The 15,879-nt window shown below is 40.7% G+C and overlaps 1 protein-coding gene across 2 annotated transcripts in view; it reads left to right on the forward strand.

Annotated features, from left to right (window-relative positions):
* The window catches only part of TECPR1 (tectonin beta-propeller repeat containing 1), a 110,845-nt gene that overhangs the window by 78,158 nt on the left and 16,808 nt on the right, over positions 1-15,879 (forward strand). Inside the window, exons 19-23 of one of the 2 annotated variants that reach the window (XM_089682743.1) lie at positions 1,545-1,613; positions 2,463-2,519; positions 4,091-4,265; positions 8,264-8,399; positions 14,249-14,341. In XM_089682743.1, coding sequence (XP_089538869.1) covers positions 1,545-1,613; positions 2,463-2,519; positions 4,091-4,265; positions 8,264-8,399; positions 14,249-14,341 — 530 coding nt within the window. The remainder of the gene's footprint in view (positions 1-1,544; positions 1,614-2,462; positions 2,520-4,090; positions 4,266-8,263; positions 8,400-14,248; positions 14,342-15,879) is intronic. The other variant, XM_089682742.1, reaches the window with a different exon arrangement.

Raw genomic sequence — 15,879 nt, forward strand, 5'->3', positions numbered from 1 at the left:
GCCATTAATGTCTAAACCGCTGGCAACAAAAGTGAGTACACCTCTAAGTGAAAATTTCCAAATTGGGCCCATTTAGCCATTTTCCCTGCCCGGTGTCATGTGACTCGTTAGTGTTACAAGGTCTCAGGTGTGAATGGGGAGCAGGTGTGTTAAATTTGGTGTTATCGCTCTCACTCTTTTCATACTGGTCACTGGAGGTTCAACATAGCGCCTCATGGCAAAGAACTCTGAGGATCTGAAAAAAAGAATTGTTGCTCTACATCAAGATGGCCTAGGCTATAAGAAGATTGAAACTGAGCTGCAGCACGGTGGCCAAGACCATACAGCGGTTTAACAGGACAGGTTCCACTCAGAACAGGCCTTGCCATGGTCAACCAAAGGAGTTGAGTGCACATGCTCAGTGTCCTATCCAGAGGTTGTCTTTGGGAAATAGATGTATGAGTGCTGCCAGCATTGCTGCAGAGGTTGAAGGAGTGGAGGGTCAGCCTGTCAGTGCTCAGACCATACACTGCACACTGCATCAAATTGGTCTGCATGGCTGTCGTTCCAGAAGGAAGCCTCTTCTAAAGATGATGCACAAGAAAGCCTGCAAACAGTTTGCTGAAGACAAGCAGACTAAGGACATGGATTACTGGAAACATGTCCTGTGGTCTGATGAGACCAAGATCAACTGATTTGGTTCAGATGGTGTCAAGCTTGTGTGGCGGCAACCAGGTGAGGAGTACAAAGACAAGTGTGTCTTGCCTACAGTCGAGCATGATGGTGGGAGTGTCATGGTCAGGGGCTGCATGAGTGCTGCCGGCACTGGGGAGCTACAGTTCATTGAGGGAATTATGAATGCCAACATGTACTGTGGCATACTGAAGCAGGGCATGATCCCCTCCCTTCGGAGACTGGGCCACAAGGCAGTATTCCAACATAATGACCCCAAACACACCTCCAAGACTACATCTGCCTTACTAAAGAAGCTGAGGGTAAAGGTGATGGACTGGCCAAGCATGTCTCCTGACCTAAACCCTATTGAGCATCTGTGAGACATCATCCTCAAACAGAAGGTGGAGAAGTGCAAGATCTCTAACATCCCCTAACTCAGTGATGTCATCATGGAGGAGTGGAAGAGGACTCCAGTGGCAACCTGTGAAGCTCTGGTGAACTCCATGCCCAAGAAGGTTAAGGCAGTGCTGGAAAATAATAGTAGCCACACAAAACATTGACACTGGGCCCAATTTGGACATTTTCACTTAGAGGTGTACTCACTTTTGTTGCCAGCGCTTTATACATTAATGGCTGTGTGTTGAGTTATTTTGAGGGGACAGCAAATTTACACTGTTATACAAGCTGTACACTCACTACTTTACATTGTAGCAAAGTGTCATTTCTTCAGTGTTGTCACATGAAAAGATATATATTTACAAAAATGTGAGGGGTGGACTCACTTCTGTGAGATACTGTATTAATAGATGTTTAGATTTGTCAGCGTTGGTCAGAATGATGTCTTGTTGTTGTTCATACACATCTACATATATCTCTTCAAAAATCTACAGAAATAGAAGGAAGAACCTGCTGCCAATTTATATACTGTTTGGTGGCTGTCCTTTAATTTGGAGAAAGAGGTAAAAGGTTCAGATAGATTAGATAGGCTGAACAGCCACCTAGCACTAAACCGATTACACTCCTAACATCCTGTTCAGCAATTTTAAGCTGGCCATACACTAGTGGATTTCGAACAACTCTTTGTACTAATGGTACAGAAATTCTCTACCAAACTTTCAATGACATGATGAATTTTGGTTGAAAATACTTCAAAGTTTGCTTTTAACAAATGATTTTGGAGTAAATGGATTTCACCCCAAATATAAACCACATTCACTGTTAGAAATTAGTTTGTTTGAGTAAAAAATTTCAACCTGCTCCTTCAAATTTTCCTGTCACTGCAGTCAAAAATGAACATCAGTTTAACCCAACAAACAATTAGAATATAGAATGAATGTTCTAAAAAGGAACATTTTCGAACAAAAGTCTACTAATGTATGGCCATTGTTACAGCCGCGTATGAAATGAATGGTAAAACAACAATGCGGCCGCCCTGTGTCTCCATTATTCTGATAACTAACCAGCAGCTAGTGTTGACTACTTTAACTCTATCCATAAAACTACCTGCAACTTGAAGCAAGCAAAATCATGTGTGTTCTTCAGAGCTGACTGCAGATTGACTGCTAAACATAACCAAAATGATTTCATTGTTTTGCCTGTTATAGCTGACAAAAATAAATGTTTTTGTAACTATACTTCTGTAACTTTTTTGTCTCTTGCTTAACAATACAGTATAAAACATTTGTTGAAATTGGCATAAGATCTCTTGAAGAAGCGAAAACCACTATAAACACTTTCAATATATGACAGCATATGACATCTAAAAGAAAGGTCAGATTGTGAATACATGTTTTTGTATATGTTTGCAGTTCTTATCATGGCTATAAGACCATAAAGGATTTTGTGAGAAGAAGACGCTGGGCAAGGTAAACAAATCTTGTACCATTCCAGGAATCTCTGTAGAACACTTTGCTTTATTTGCTTAGAACAATCTGAGCTTCTGTGCAGCTACTGCTACAGGAACTATTTGTACGTATGAAGTCTTTTCTGTACCTTGTTGTGATTTATATTTGTGGACTAAATCATGGAACACCATGACAATACATCATATGGTGGGCGTTGGCTTCTTAAGCAGGTTCTTCAGGCATGTGTGATTGCTACTTAAAGTGAATCTGAACTGTCCCGAAATGTTTTTAATATGACATGAGAAAAAATTAGGAGCTGCAATTGCTGGCTTTATTAGGAAAATGCTGCGTGCTTGACTGTGTCTGACCACTATACATTTGAGTCACTGACCTGGAACAAGCATGCTTTTAATGAATGCCATAATGCCTTATCTCTATACTTATTATAGGTCAATGTCTCAGTGACCATTTAAGCGTTAGCATGACTGACAGGTAACTAGCATTTCAGAATGGTCAGCAATAGCAGCCCCATTATCCCAGGTTCACACCGGATCCGACTTTGAAATCATGCAACTTCACTTGAAGTCACACTATTTTAAAGTCTCATGACTTGGAAGACATCTGTGAGACTTCATGCACATATGTTAGTGCAAATTGCCCCTGAAATCGCAAAAAGCAGTGCAGGAACTACTTTCAAAATCGGTGCGAATCTGATGGAGGCAGTTGCACCGATTTGAACTTTTCCATTGCGGACAATAGGTTGCGATTTGAAACTGTCAAATTGCATGACAGGTTGCACTAGTGCGAACCTGGGCAAATCTTTCATGATTTGTTTTAAGGTAGCAACAGTGACGAAGGGCAGGGAATTTTGTGTAGCCTGCTGAGTACCTGTGTTAGGCTGTTCATACACAGCGAATGCTGTACAGTTCCTAATTAGTTGGCCGAAATGCAAGCTTTCAGTGGCTCTGTCGCCATCTTCCCACCTGACCCCCTTCAATCCAAAAGAATAGAAAATGAACAGTGCCAGCAGAAATAGTTGACCAAACAGTGGCTGCATCCAACCAGATGCAGTCACTTTTTGCTTACTCTGAAAGCTGCAGGTGCTAGCTGTCAGAATACAGAAGCCCACAGGGGACATTGTTCCATCTATGCTGGTTAGCATGGTTGGGGTAATTAATAGATATCTTTCAATACTTTGTATGGCCAGCTCCATTCCTGTGTCCCCGTGGAGCACTTTTGAAGTACAGCTCCATGAAGTTTAGTACTGTTAATCTCCTAAGCATAAGACAAATATGAAAAAAACAAACTTTAATGTGTGTTTATGATGCATCATCCAGGTATTTTGTATTCTTCTAGTGTATATATCTGAAATCTGATTTCATTTTAGCATCCCAGCACATCAAGGTGCAGATTTCAGACAACAGGTGTAGTTATAAATATGTATGGGGGGGGGTAACCATGTTTGCACCTTAGATAATACAGACTGTCTATGGGCTGAGCTCTTTCCTAATACCAAAACCAGTGCTTTCTGCTTTCTAGCTAATTATACTGTGTTGGAATTGAGGTTTAGACTCATATCTGCTTTTGTGTAGAAAATGTAAAATCGTGACAAGCGGGCCATGGCAAGAAGTCCCTCCTATCTCCTTGCGGGATGTCTCTATATGTCCAAGCAGAGGAGCGAAAGATGACGAACACATTTCTGTCTGGGCCATCAGCAACAAGGGGGATGTCTTGTGTCGAATTGGTGCCACTAAACAGAATCCTGCTGTAAGATCGCTGTCTAGTTATACACAGTCTGGGTTTCACAGTAATGTCTTCAACAGAAATGTTAAATGAAAACCATCATGAGAGGAACTACTTCCTCTGGTCACTCTTCTGAATATGCTAGATGTCTGGCTGTTAAGCTTAGCCAATAACTACAGTATGCTCTGTGCCACTGACCTGGAGTAAGTATGTGGACCATGAAAGCCAGGGTGAAGTTCGATATCTTTATCTTCATAATTGTTCTGTGTCAATGACTGAAAGGGAGTCATTTTCATGGTAGTATGGATATCCCTCCACTTTCCATTACATTAGTCTTCGCTATGCACACCATGGCCCATCCCAGTCATTTAAATCAGACCACAGGGTGGAGGAGCCTTATGATTGAGGAGAGCTGGTGTGAGTTTGAAAACCTTTCACAGAGCATTTTTTTCTTGCAGCTATACTGCCACTTTTTAAATGATCAAGACCATCGCAGCAAGGCAGCTAGTATTTTCAAAAGCAGGCGTCACCAATGACCTCTGTTATGTATCTCATAAAGGTTTTCTTTAAAGAATATGTAAAGCCAAAAACTTTATTAACCCCTTTACTCCACAGCAACCCAAATGTGCTGTAGCAACAAGCTGGACTTTATCGCCCACATACCACACATATGCACCACTGGGTGGGCAATATTAAATGGAAGTATCCTCCTGCGCTTTATATAAAAAGATTTCCCTATACCGGGTGTCGGCAACCCGCGGCTCCGGAGCCGCATGCGGCTCTATTTCACCTTTCCTGCGGCTCCGGAGCACACTGCCCACCAGATGACAGGCAATAGGGTCGGCAAGCCGCGGCTCTTTTAATGCAGATCTTCTGTGTGCCGGGCGCCCGCTGGCAAACATTGGCTGTCAGGATGTAGGCGGGGCAGCCCGGATGTAGGCGGGGCAGCGTGACGAACTCCTCTCCTCTCACAGTCCGCCCTGAAGACCAGAACGGCGCGGGAACCCAGCGAGAGGAACGCGCGGAGCAAAGGTAAGTGAATTCACACAATATGGGGGATGAATTACTATAGGGGGGATGAATTACTATAGGGAGGATGAATTACTATAGGGGGGATGAATTACTATGGGGGATGAATTACTACGGGGGATGAATTACTATATGGGGGGATGAATTACTATGGGGGATGAATTACTATATGGGGGATGAATTACTATGGGGGATGAATTACTATAGGGGGGATGAATTACTATGGGGGATGAATTACTATGGGGGATGAATTACTATAGAGGGGATGAATTACTATATGGGGGATGAATTACTATAGGGGGGATGAATTACTATAGGGGGGATGAATTACTATAGGGGGGATGAATTACTATAAGGGGGATGAATTACTATAGGGGGGATGAATTACTATGGGGGATGAATTACTATAGGGGGGATGAATTACTATAGGGGGGATGAATTACTATGGGGGATGAATTACTATATGGGGGATGAATTACTATATGGGGGATGAATTACTATGGGGGATGAATTACTATATGGGGGATGAATTACTATATGGGGGATGTATTTTCAGTTTTAAAAATGTTTCTCTCAAAATAAATTTCAATCGTGGTTTTGGCGAGATTTGGCTCAGTCGAAAAAAAAGGTTGCCCACCACTGACCTAAGGCTATGATTGTGATTATGACGATACACTGTGGCCCTGATTAACCCTTTGCTTACTGGGCCCTTAAACCCCCTTCATGACCAGAGCGTTTTTTGCAATATATGCAGCGTCGGATTTGTTTTAAATGTTGCAATGGTTTTGCGGCTCCCAGTCTTTTTTTCCCTCTCGGAAACGGGTCCAAGTGGCTCTTTATGTCTTAAAGGTTGCAGACCCCTGCCCTATACTATCCCTATATGGTAGCTGCTGTCACTCGACTAAACCAATAAGTGATCAATATTTAACAAAAATTAGTGAAGCGCTATTATTATCAAAATTAAATACTACAGTGCCTATTATGCCATTCAATTGGTGCTCCGTGAAAAAAAGCTCATATATATATATATATATATATATATATATATATATATATATATATATATACACTTCAGGGCTAATTGAACAATCTGAAAGTGAAATGAAAATACACATCAATGTGAATTTTGAACAAAAGTGGAATGAAAATGATAAAAATACCATGTGTATATATATATCGGATTCAATCACAAAATTCCATCCTATAACTGTGCATCACATAAATATAAAACCACCATCTGTGAATAATCAAAAATAAGAATAAAGCAAAGTCCATGCAAGTGAAAACTTCGTGAGAAAGTGATCTTCACTTCTAGTGCACAAATCCTCAAATGGCAGCAGTGCCTGCTCACCTCCCACACTGACCCACACAGGGCCAAAAAGCTATTACTCTCCTCTGTATCAGGTCCTTGTATATGGATAGCCCATCCAGGTGTCACAAGGTAATTGAAGACTTCTCTGTTCCACTCCACCTCCACTCAGTAATATACAAGACACAAGAGAGATGCTTCCATAGTGTAATAGGTTTAATAAAGCCAGCAAGGAAAGCAAAAATTACACTCACATATAGTTGTTGTCACATCAGCGTTTTCCCCATCCCATGGGTGTATTGCATGAAACCAGGGGAAACCAATAGGGCCGCTGCGTCTGGACGTGCGTCACCACATGACCGGACGTGACGTGGGTGGGCAATGTTTATGTGCTGGGAGCACGCTGAGCTGAGTCCTGAAAAGACATTAGTAACTGTCCGAACTGGTTTCCGATCATGTGACCACAGTGGCAGCCAATCACAGTGGTCTCATGATCGCCGATTCTTCCCGCCTCAGATCATTAGGAACTTTTAAAGGGGATGCCAGGGCAGGCGGGAAGGGGTTAATGTGTATGGCATCATGTCTCACTGTGTAAAGTTTGTTTAAACAAATATTTTTTGTGACATTGTTGTGACTTTTTTCTTACCAAGTAACAGCCTTTTCTGTTGCAAGCGGACAACATTAAGCCACTGCCTCACAATAAACAGCAGAGTTGTTGCCCTGCTGTGTGCAATCCTACACTGGGCCATTGGGCTTACTCTCAGGTCTATCAGTTAGGCTGGCTTACAAATGAAAAAGCACTCATGGCAGACTGGCATGAGCTGTGTCTAATTTTGAGGCAGTAGCTTAGTGTTTTTAAAAAGTCTGAGAAAAAAAATTAAATAAGCAGTTTCAAAATGTATAAGTAAATGTTTATTGTAACTTTATCTTTTTACCTTACGAAAATACTTGTAATGCTGGTGAGCCAGTTATGTTCACATATTTGCCACTCTGCAGAGTCAGGCACTACTACCTGGCAGTAATTTGCTCTTTCCTGAAACATCTCCCTTCTAAATGGACAGTGATGATTGTGCTGATCTATTGTTCAATGAGCTAGCAGTAGGTGGAAAGGTGTTGTAGGTATTTATGCACTACAATAAAATGTCTTTACTGTACAATATGGCAATTATGTGTAAATCACAATACTAACTAGACAGAATTACAAGTCTGATAACAGAGATATTTTTTTCATACGCTGTACTTGTGCCTTCAATAGCAACGCCGTATACCCAGAGCACACCTGTACACAACCAATTCTGTCAGGGAGGCTGTGTGCAGGCAGAGAGTAGGGGTGCTGGAATTAAAGTTGAATGGGCTCAGGGGCTCATGTACATGTGTTCTAAAAACCTGTTCGTGAATCGTGACTGTTAAAGCACTCCAGCAGCTGTCCATTTTATAGTGTGGATTCAGCCTGACCGTTAATGTTGAGTATTAGCCAGCTGAGCTAATACTGCTAATAAAACACATGAAAGTAAAAAGAACCTTGAGCCTTTAGAACCACTTTAAGAACTACAAGCTGTCAGCCACAATGGCTGAGAGTACTTGTGTTATTATTATTATACAGTATTTATATAGCGCCAAAAAGTTTTAATCTCACCATTCAAAAAAACGTAAACACTTTTTGACTTTTCATATGTCCTGATAGGGCTCTTCTTGGCTCCATGTTGGCACAGACCAACCCTTCGTTTCTGTGTCTGTGGGAGGAGGACATCAGGTATGGACTATAGCAAGAGATGGATCTGCCTTCTATCGTGGTTCAGTGTCCTCTAGTCAGCCAGCAGGTAAAAGCTATCACTTCCATATTGAAAGAGAATGATATGATATGCCTGTGAAAAATATTTACTTGCCATAAATTAATATTTTTAATAGTTCCTATTTTTTTTTAAATCTTGCTTGTATTTGCCATTTGTAAATGCATGAGACAGACAGACACACACACACTGGGTAAAATAAGTATTGAACGTGTCACCATTTTTCTCTGTAAATATATTTCTAAAGGTGCTATTGACATGAAATTTTAACCACGTCGGTAACAAGCTATGTAAACCGTACATACAAAGAAACCAAAACAAGTTCAGAAATTAAGTTATGTGCAATAAAATGGATCGACACAGGGGAAAAGTATTGAACACATGAAGAAAGGGAGGTGCAAAAAAGACACCAGCTGAAATCTATCAGTAACTAGAAAGCAATCCTGCCCTTTTTCAGTGCAAATTAATATCAGCTGGTTCAGTCTCAACTGATGGCCTATAAAAAGGTGTTTCGCTACCAAAGTGTCAGACAAGAAACATCTCATGATGGGCAAGAGCTCTCTCAAGACCTTCGCAACCTTATTGTTGCAAAACATACTGATGGCATTACTTGCAGAAGGATTTCCAAACTACTGAAAGTTCCAGTGAGCACTGTTGGGACCATAATCCAGAAGTGGAAAGAACATCATTTCACCATAAACCAGCCATGACAAGGTGCTCCTTGCAAGATTTCTGACAGAGTAGTGAAAAGAATTATAAGAGTTGTCCAAGAGCCAAGGACAACTTGTGGAGAGCTTCAAAAAGACCTGGAATTAGCAGGTACAATTGTTTCAAAGAAAACAATAAGTAATGCACTCAACCATCATGGCCTGTATGCACGCTCACCATTGCTGAAAAAAAAGCATGTTGAAGCCCGTTTAAAGTTTGCTGCACAACATATAGACAAGCCTGTGAAATACTGGGAGAATATCTGGTCAGATGAGACCAAAATTGAACTCTTTGGATGCCATAATACACACCATGTTTAGAGGTCAAATGGCACTGCACATCACCCCAAAAACACCATATCAACAGTGAAGTTTGGAGGTGGGAACATCATAGTGTGGGGCTGTTTTTCATTATACGGTGCTGGTAAACTTAGTTCCCTTGAAGGAAGGATGAATGGAAAAATGTACCAAGACATTCTTGATAAAAAATTTGCTGCCACCTACCAGGATGATGACGATGAAACGAGGGTGGACATTTCAGCAAGACAATGATCCCACCCACTCTTTATACCAAAAAGTAAACACAAATAAATAAATGGTGTAGCACTAATAAATAGTAGTGCATAACATATAAATACAAATCAGTATATAGATGAGTATATAGATTAAACAAATCAAGTCTGCAAAAGACTTGAGACTTGGGCGGAGGTTCACCTTCCAGCAGGACAACGACCCTAAACATACACCCAGGGCTACAATGGAATGGTTTAGATCAAAGCATATTCATGTGTTAGAATGGCCCAGTCAAAGTCCAGACCTAAATCCAATTGAAAATCTGTGGCAAGAATTGAAAATTGCTGTTCACAGATGCTCTCCATCCAATCTGACAGAGCTTGAGCTATTTTGCAAAGAAGAATGGGCAAAACTTTCACTCTAGATGTGCAAAGCTGGTAGAGACATACCTCATAAAGACTTGCAGCTGCAATTACAGGAAAAGTGGTTCTACAAAGTATTGACTCGGGGGGCTGATTACAAATGCACGCCACACTTCTCACATATATTTATTTATAACAAATTTTGAAAACCATTTATCATTTTTCTTCCACTTCACAATTACGTGCCACTTCGTGTTGATCTATCACTTAAAATCCCAATAAAATACATTTACATTTTTGGTTATAACAAGACAAAATGGGTATGAATACTTTTTCAAGGCACTATATGGCAATGTGAGAGAGAGAGAGAGAGAGAGAGCGCAATATTTATGCAATACATAGTCAAGCTTCCTGCTTTTCTGTACAACTCAATGTGTGTGCTTTTCTGCTCATTCTCACAATGCAAGTCTGAGTCAGTTGCATCAGTGACAGCAATGCATTTGTGCCCCTGGTGTGTTTCTTTTATTTATCCTTGCACTCTTCCTGTACCCGGGCTTTTAATGATGCTACTTGATGAGTAATTTCTTGTTAACTCTGTTATTTTATTTGGCTTGCACTATGAAGCCTCTTGTGCTGTGTTTGAGACAATCTCCATTATTTTTCTATGTTCTTTGCTCCTTCATATTCTGTTCATGTTGAAAAATCCAATAAAATTACAATTAAAAAAAAAAAAGAAAACAATGCAAAAATTAATATGTGGTTGATATCTTAGCAGTTGGTAAATGAGATGTATGGGGTTATAAAAAAAAAACCATACATATCTCCATGCTGCAGTAACCCTGTGGTGCTGCAACTGTCCCATGCCGACTTTAAGCCCGTGAACTGAGCAATCACTTGACCGCTGATTGCTCAGTTCTTGGTCTGCTCTGAACAGAGAGTGGTAACCTCTCTTCTCTGAGTGTACCGAGAACTGAGAGATCAGCAGCAACTGTAAGTCACTGCTCTCTGCTCCAGCGCTCGCTGGAATACCAAGCAAAGGAATGGGAGCTGTTGGCTCTGGCTGCCGATCAGGCATCTGGGTGGATCCTGACGATATGGTCGAGATTCTTCCAAAACCCGAAAAAGCTCTGTGACCCAGAAGGGATGTATGGCCAAACATTTTTGGCCATACTTCTGTTTTTTTAGAAGGAAGGCAGAAAGATTGTAAACTGAGTTTCTTCCCCCTCATGGCTATGCTAAAGACACTTGCATCAAAAATTACTTTTAGGTGAACAATGCAATGGCAACTTAAAATTATTGTCATTGCAAACACACCAGGCAACAAAGATGCCTAAAATAGGAATACAACATATGAGTATGAAGTCGGGGAATACATTTGCAGATAAATTGAAATACAGACACATTGAAAAGAGAATCATGTATGAATAGTGACATTGCTGTAACAAACCATTTGTGATATAAGACATAACACGCAGGCTGAAATGTCACTGGAGCATTGCTTTATGCTGTGGATGGCCTGGGGCGATTCTGGCAGCCATGTGATGGGGTAGGCAGTGCACACTGTGTGGCAGTAAGTAAATAGCACACTCATATCAGAGGTGACCTTCTAGCAGTCTTAATAGAAAGACAAATATGTGTCTGTGACAGTGGCAAACAGACTATGATATTCTACAAACACGCTAAAACTGATAATCGCGATGTAAAAATAAGTCAAGAGTGATGGTTTTTTTCCATCAGGGCCTGTACATATACAATTTTTCTGCCATACAGGAAAAGCAAAGTTTGTCAGGTTACAAACTAGTTCAGTTAAATAGATACATGTAGCACATGGTCTATAGTCTTTTCTCTAATACTAAGTCATGATGTTGCAGAGCTGAAACAGTGGAAACTTGCAATGGAAATCTCTGCCTACAACAGAAAGCTGCATGGAGTGGGTAGCTCTCTATCGCTTTGTACATGTGATTATTCAAGATGGCGGCACTCATTCCAGCATTAATCTGGAGAATGAGAGATTTTGTGAAACATACCTTTTCCAGCTATTCTTTAGAAATTGTTTCCATCCTTCATTATATACCCTCCATTATATACCCTCTCTGTAGTATTTTATGACTGACATCTTCGTCTCCCCAGCAACTAAGACAGCATGAAAGCATTTGGAGTAGCACATTACAGAAAACCAGGAAAGAGCTTCTGTCAGTTAGGGTAGGGTTAGCGCGATAGGGTTTATATGACTTATAAAGGCAAAGTTGTTTAGATCTTTAAATATAACAAATTAATAGTGTTGTCTCCGTTTTGAAATCTGATCCCATAAACCAGATCACCAAAATAATTTATCAGTGACTGCCTTGCTTTAATAATGTTAGGGCCACTATGCATCATGCTGTGCCTGTACCCATCCCTCCCATGGACATCTATGACTCCCTGAGGATAGAAGGTGAAAAAATACACCATCCACATGTTTTAATTATTCCAAATGGTATGACTGAGGAATTCTATAAACATTTGAAGTAGGACTGTAGGCAAAACTTTCATTTTGAGTAGAGTAAGAGAGGGTCATGACCCCTGTCAGATTTTTTTTTTTTTTTGCCATCTGTATTCCTTTACTGAGATTTGCCTTCACTTCCTCTCCCATAGCCAAACAGGAAGTGAGGGGAAATCCCTGCAAATTGAGGGAATCCCTTAGGACCCCCTACGTCACCAGAACTAGGGTCCCCATTGGAAGATTTCCCCTCTATTACCTTTCTGGGGACAACCCAAAATTTGGAATTTTCTTTTACTTTCTCTTCTGATGATAGTGGTAAACAGGACAAATAGAGAGGGTGAACCTCCATAATGGCGCACAGATAGCAGTAAAATACATGCAGAGGTTCTAATCCCTCTCCACTCTATCCAGAGCTAATAAAAAACAAGAAATTTTTTTTTGTTTAGTTAAATTTAAAGTGGTACTAAAGGCTTTGTGATTTTTTTTTCTGCAATAATTCAATATGAATGAATTTAGCTCAAAATAATAAATGTTTCCATTAAAAATATTCTTGAACACTTACTTTCATATCACAGCCACAGCATTGGGTCCTAGTGTGCAGCTTTCTTGAATTTCCAGTCTGGAATTTCCAGTTCCATTACTTACTTCACAGCCCACTAATCCCCCTCTTCGGGAATAAATGTCACATAACTAATAATGCTGTTGTGTGTTGTGCACAAGCTGCTTTACACAACTCTCTCAGGCTGCCTGTGCCTGTTGGCGCCATTACGTCACCCTGAACTTTCTGCTGGGAGCACATACCTTCAAGTGGCTCTATAGGACTCTTTAATTGAAGGAGCCACCCTTACACAGGAAAGTGAGGCCAGCACTGTAGGTACCACATAATTCAGGATGAAAAAACAGACTTCTCCACATTGAGAATCTGTATGAAAGGTAATTAATCCTATTAGCAGTAACATTAGCTAAAGCTTTAATATAACTTTAAATATTTTTCCAGAGGATTTGCAAATTCCATTCAGAACTGAACATCTAACCTAGGGATATATAGAGAAAGCATAGCCTACATGCTCCCATATGGGTTTTACTTGTTTCCTGAAACTGCTGATTAAAAGAAATCAGGCATGAAAGCTAATCTGTCCCTAAAATTAATACTGAAAATAAAGGGCCGGCTGCAAAGAAGAAATGGCATACTTTCCTCTCCTGGCACCTGTGCTGTCAGTCTCTGAATCAGTCCAACACTACTGGGAGTGTCGTTTTCATGGTTCCCCCTGCACACAGTGGTTCAGACTGCAGACACCTACATCTCTATTGTGTTTTATAGTGTTGTGGGGGATGGTGGGAAGAATCACAGCACGCAGCAGGGGACCAAGAATTAAACATTAGGAAATAGAAGTGTTGGATTCTTCAGGATCTTTTTTGAGTATTTTTTTTTTTCTTCACAACTGCAGAGACCAACAGCGCAGACAGCAGGAGAACTTAGTTTGTCGTTTCTTCTTTGCAGGAAGCCCTTTATTCTAAATGTTGATTTTTAAAGAGACCCTGTCACTATGGAGTCCATATTAAATGAAATCCAGCCCGTAAAAAGAGATTATTTATATTTACACATGTCCAAACATATTGAATGTCTGTTTCCTCTACCGGGTGCTCTGGTTCCTCCTGCCAACTCCTGTGTTACTACAAGCTGTATAAACCAGCAGGAGGAACCACAGCTGGCTCATGAACTTGAGTAATAGCAATGCCTTTGTAAGTAACAGACTGTAATGTAAAACTGGGTTTAACTGCTTTGTATATCTCATGTCTTTTGCTTGTGTCCAGGGGACTGCTGGTATCACATTCCTTCTCCACAGAAGCAGAAGCTACAGCAAGTCTCTGTGGGCCAAACATCTGTATTAGTGGTGGATGAAAATGGTAAGTACTGTGCCTTGTCCTTCATAGGTATGGCCTGTCTAACACACCTGGTAAAATTCTGCCGTCTATCAGAAAGTGTTGTTAAAGTTCTGCTTCTGACGATAAATACTCCTTGTGTTACTGGGAACCCACTGATAGAGACAATGAAAAGGAGCAGTTTAAAATAGAACCTTCAACCTGACTCCACATGAATAAATCATTTATAGAAACTGAAAAGTACAGCTGGAGGTAATCTGGGCCTTGGTCATCTATTACACAGTGTTTGTCCTTTTACATGGATATCCCTTACCCTGGGTTGTTTTGTTCTTTCAGAAATCTGTCAATGTTTATAGCAAAATATTATCTTAAACAGATCTCTCACCTTCACAAAAGTCCAGTGAGCTCCCTATTACCTGTGCAATCTGCTGATTTTATGAACTGAAATCTCAGCCCTGCCCTGTTCACTAAATGAAAAAATGCCTCCCTCGCCATGTTGGAGAGATGGGGAAATGGTCTGTAGTGGGAATCGGGAGCAAGCAGTCTAGGGTGGCAACACTGCTATTTCATAAATACAGTACAGTGAGTGAGTTACCCTAGGACACAGTGTGTTTCTGGCAGGATCATCAGGTAAAAATTAAGCAAAAAAGCCTAAAAAAAGAAAACGAATGCATCCACCACATCTTAGGACTGGAAAGCAGCATTTTAGTTCCTGGGTTTAGATGCAGTTTAAAGCCTAACTCCATGTAATTTTTAAGCAATAGACAGCATGGATTAATGAAAGACAGAAGTTGTCAAACAAATATGATTTCTTTTATGAGGAGGTGAGCAAAACCTTGGACAGAGGGGTGGCAGTAGACACAGTTCCCCACACATGGCTAATGTGTAAGGTAAAGTCTATGGGCTTGGAAAAATCCATATGTAAATGGATAGAAAACTGGCTAAAAGATCGTATTTAGAGAGCAGTGGTTAATGATTCATACTCTGAATGGTCTAGGGTTATCAGTGGTGTACCCCAAGGTTCAGTGTTGGGACCCTTACTTTTTAATATATTTATAAATGATATAGGGTCTGGGATTAAAAATCTCATTTCAGTCTTTGCAGATGACACCAAGCTGTGCAGAGGAATAATGTCCTTACAGGATGTCTTCAGTTTACAAGCCGACCTCAGTGCTCTGTTTAATTGGGCAACTATGTGGCAAATGAGGTTTAATGTTGATAAATGTAAGGTTATGCACTTGGGGGCTAAGAATATGCATGCATCATACATACTGGGGGGGTACAACTGGGGGAATCAATGGTGGAGAAGGATCTGGGAGTTCTGGTAGATCACAAGCTTAATAATGGCATGCAATGCCAAGCTGCGGCTTCTAAAGCGAACAAAATCCTCTCTTGTATTAAAAGAGGTATAGACTCCAGAGAGAGAGATATCATATTACCCCTGTACAAATCATTAGTAAGACCTCATCTGGAATATGCAGTTCAGTTTTGGGCACCAATTCACAAAAAGAACATTGGGGAACTGGAGAAAGTACAGGGCAGGGCAACCAAATTGATACGAG

This window comes from Staurois parvus, unplaced genomic scaffold (genome assembly GCF_062004578.1).
Source record: "Staurois parvus isolate SC_StPar_1 unplaced genomic scaffold, SC_StPar_1.0 ptg000297l, whole genome shotgun sequence".
Classification (NCBI taxonomy): domain Eukaryota; kingdom Metazoa; phylum Chordata; class Amphibia; order Anura; family Ranidae; genus Staurois; species Staurois parvus.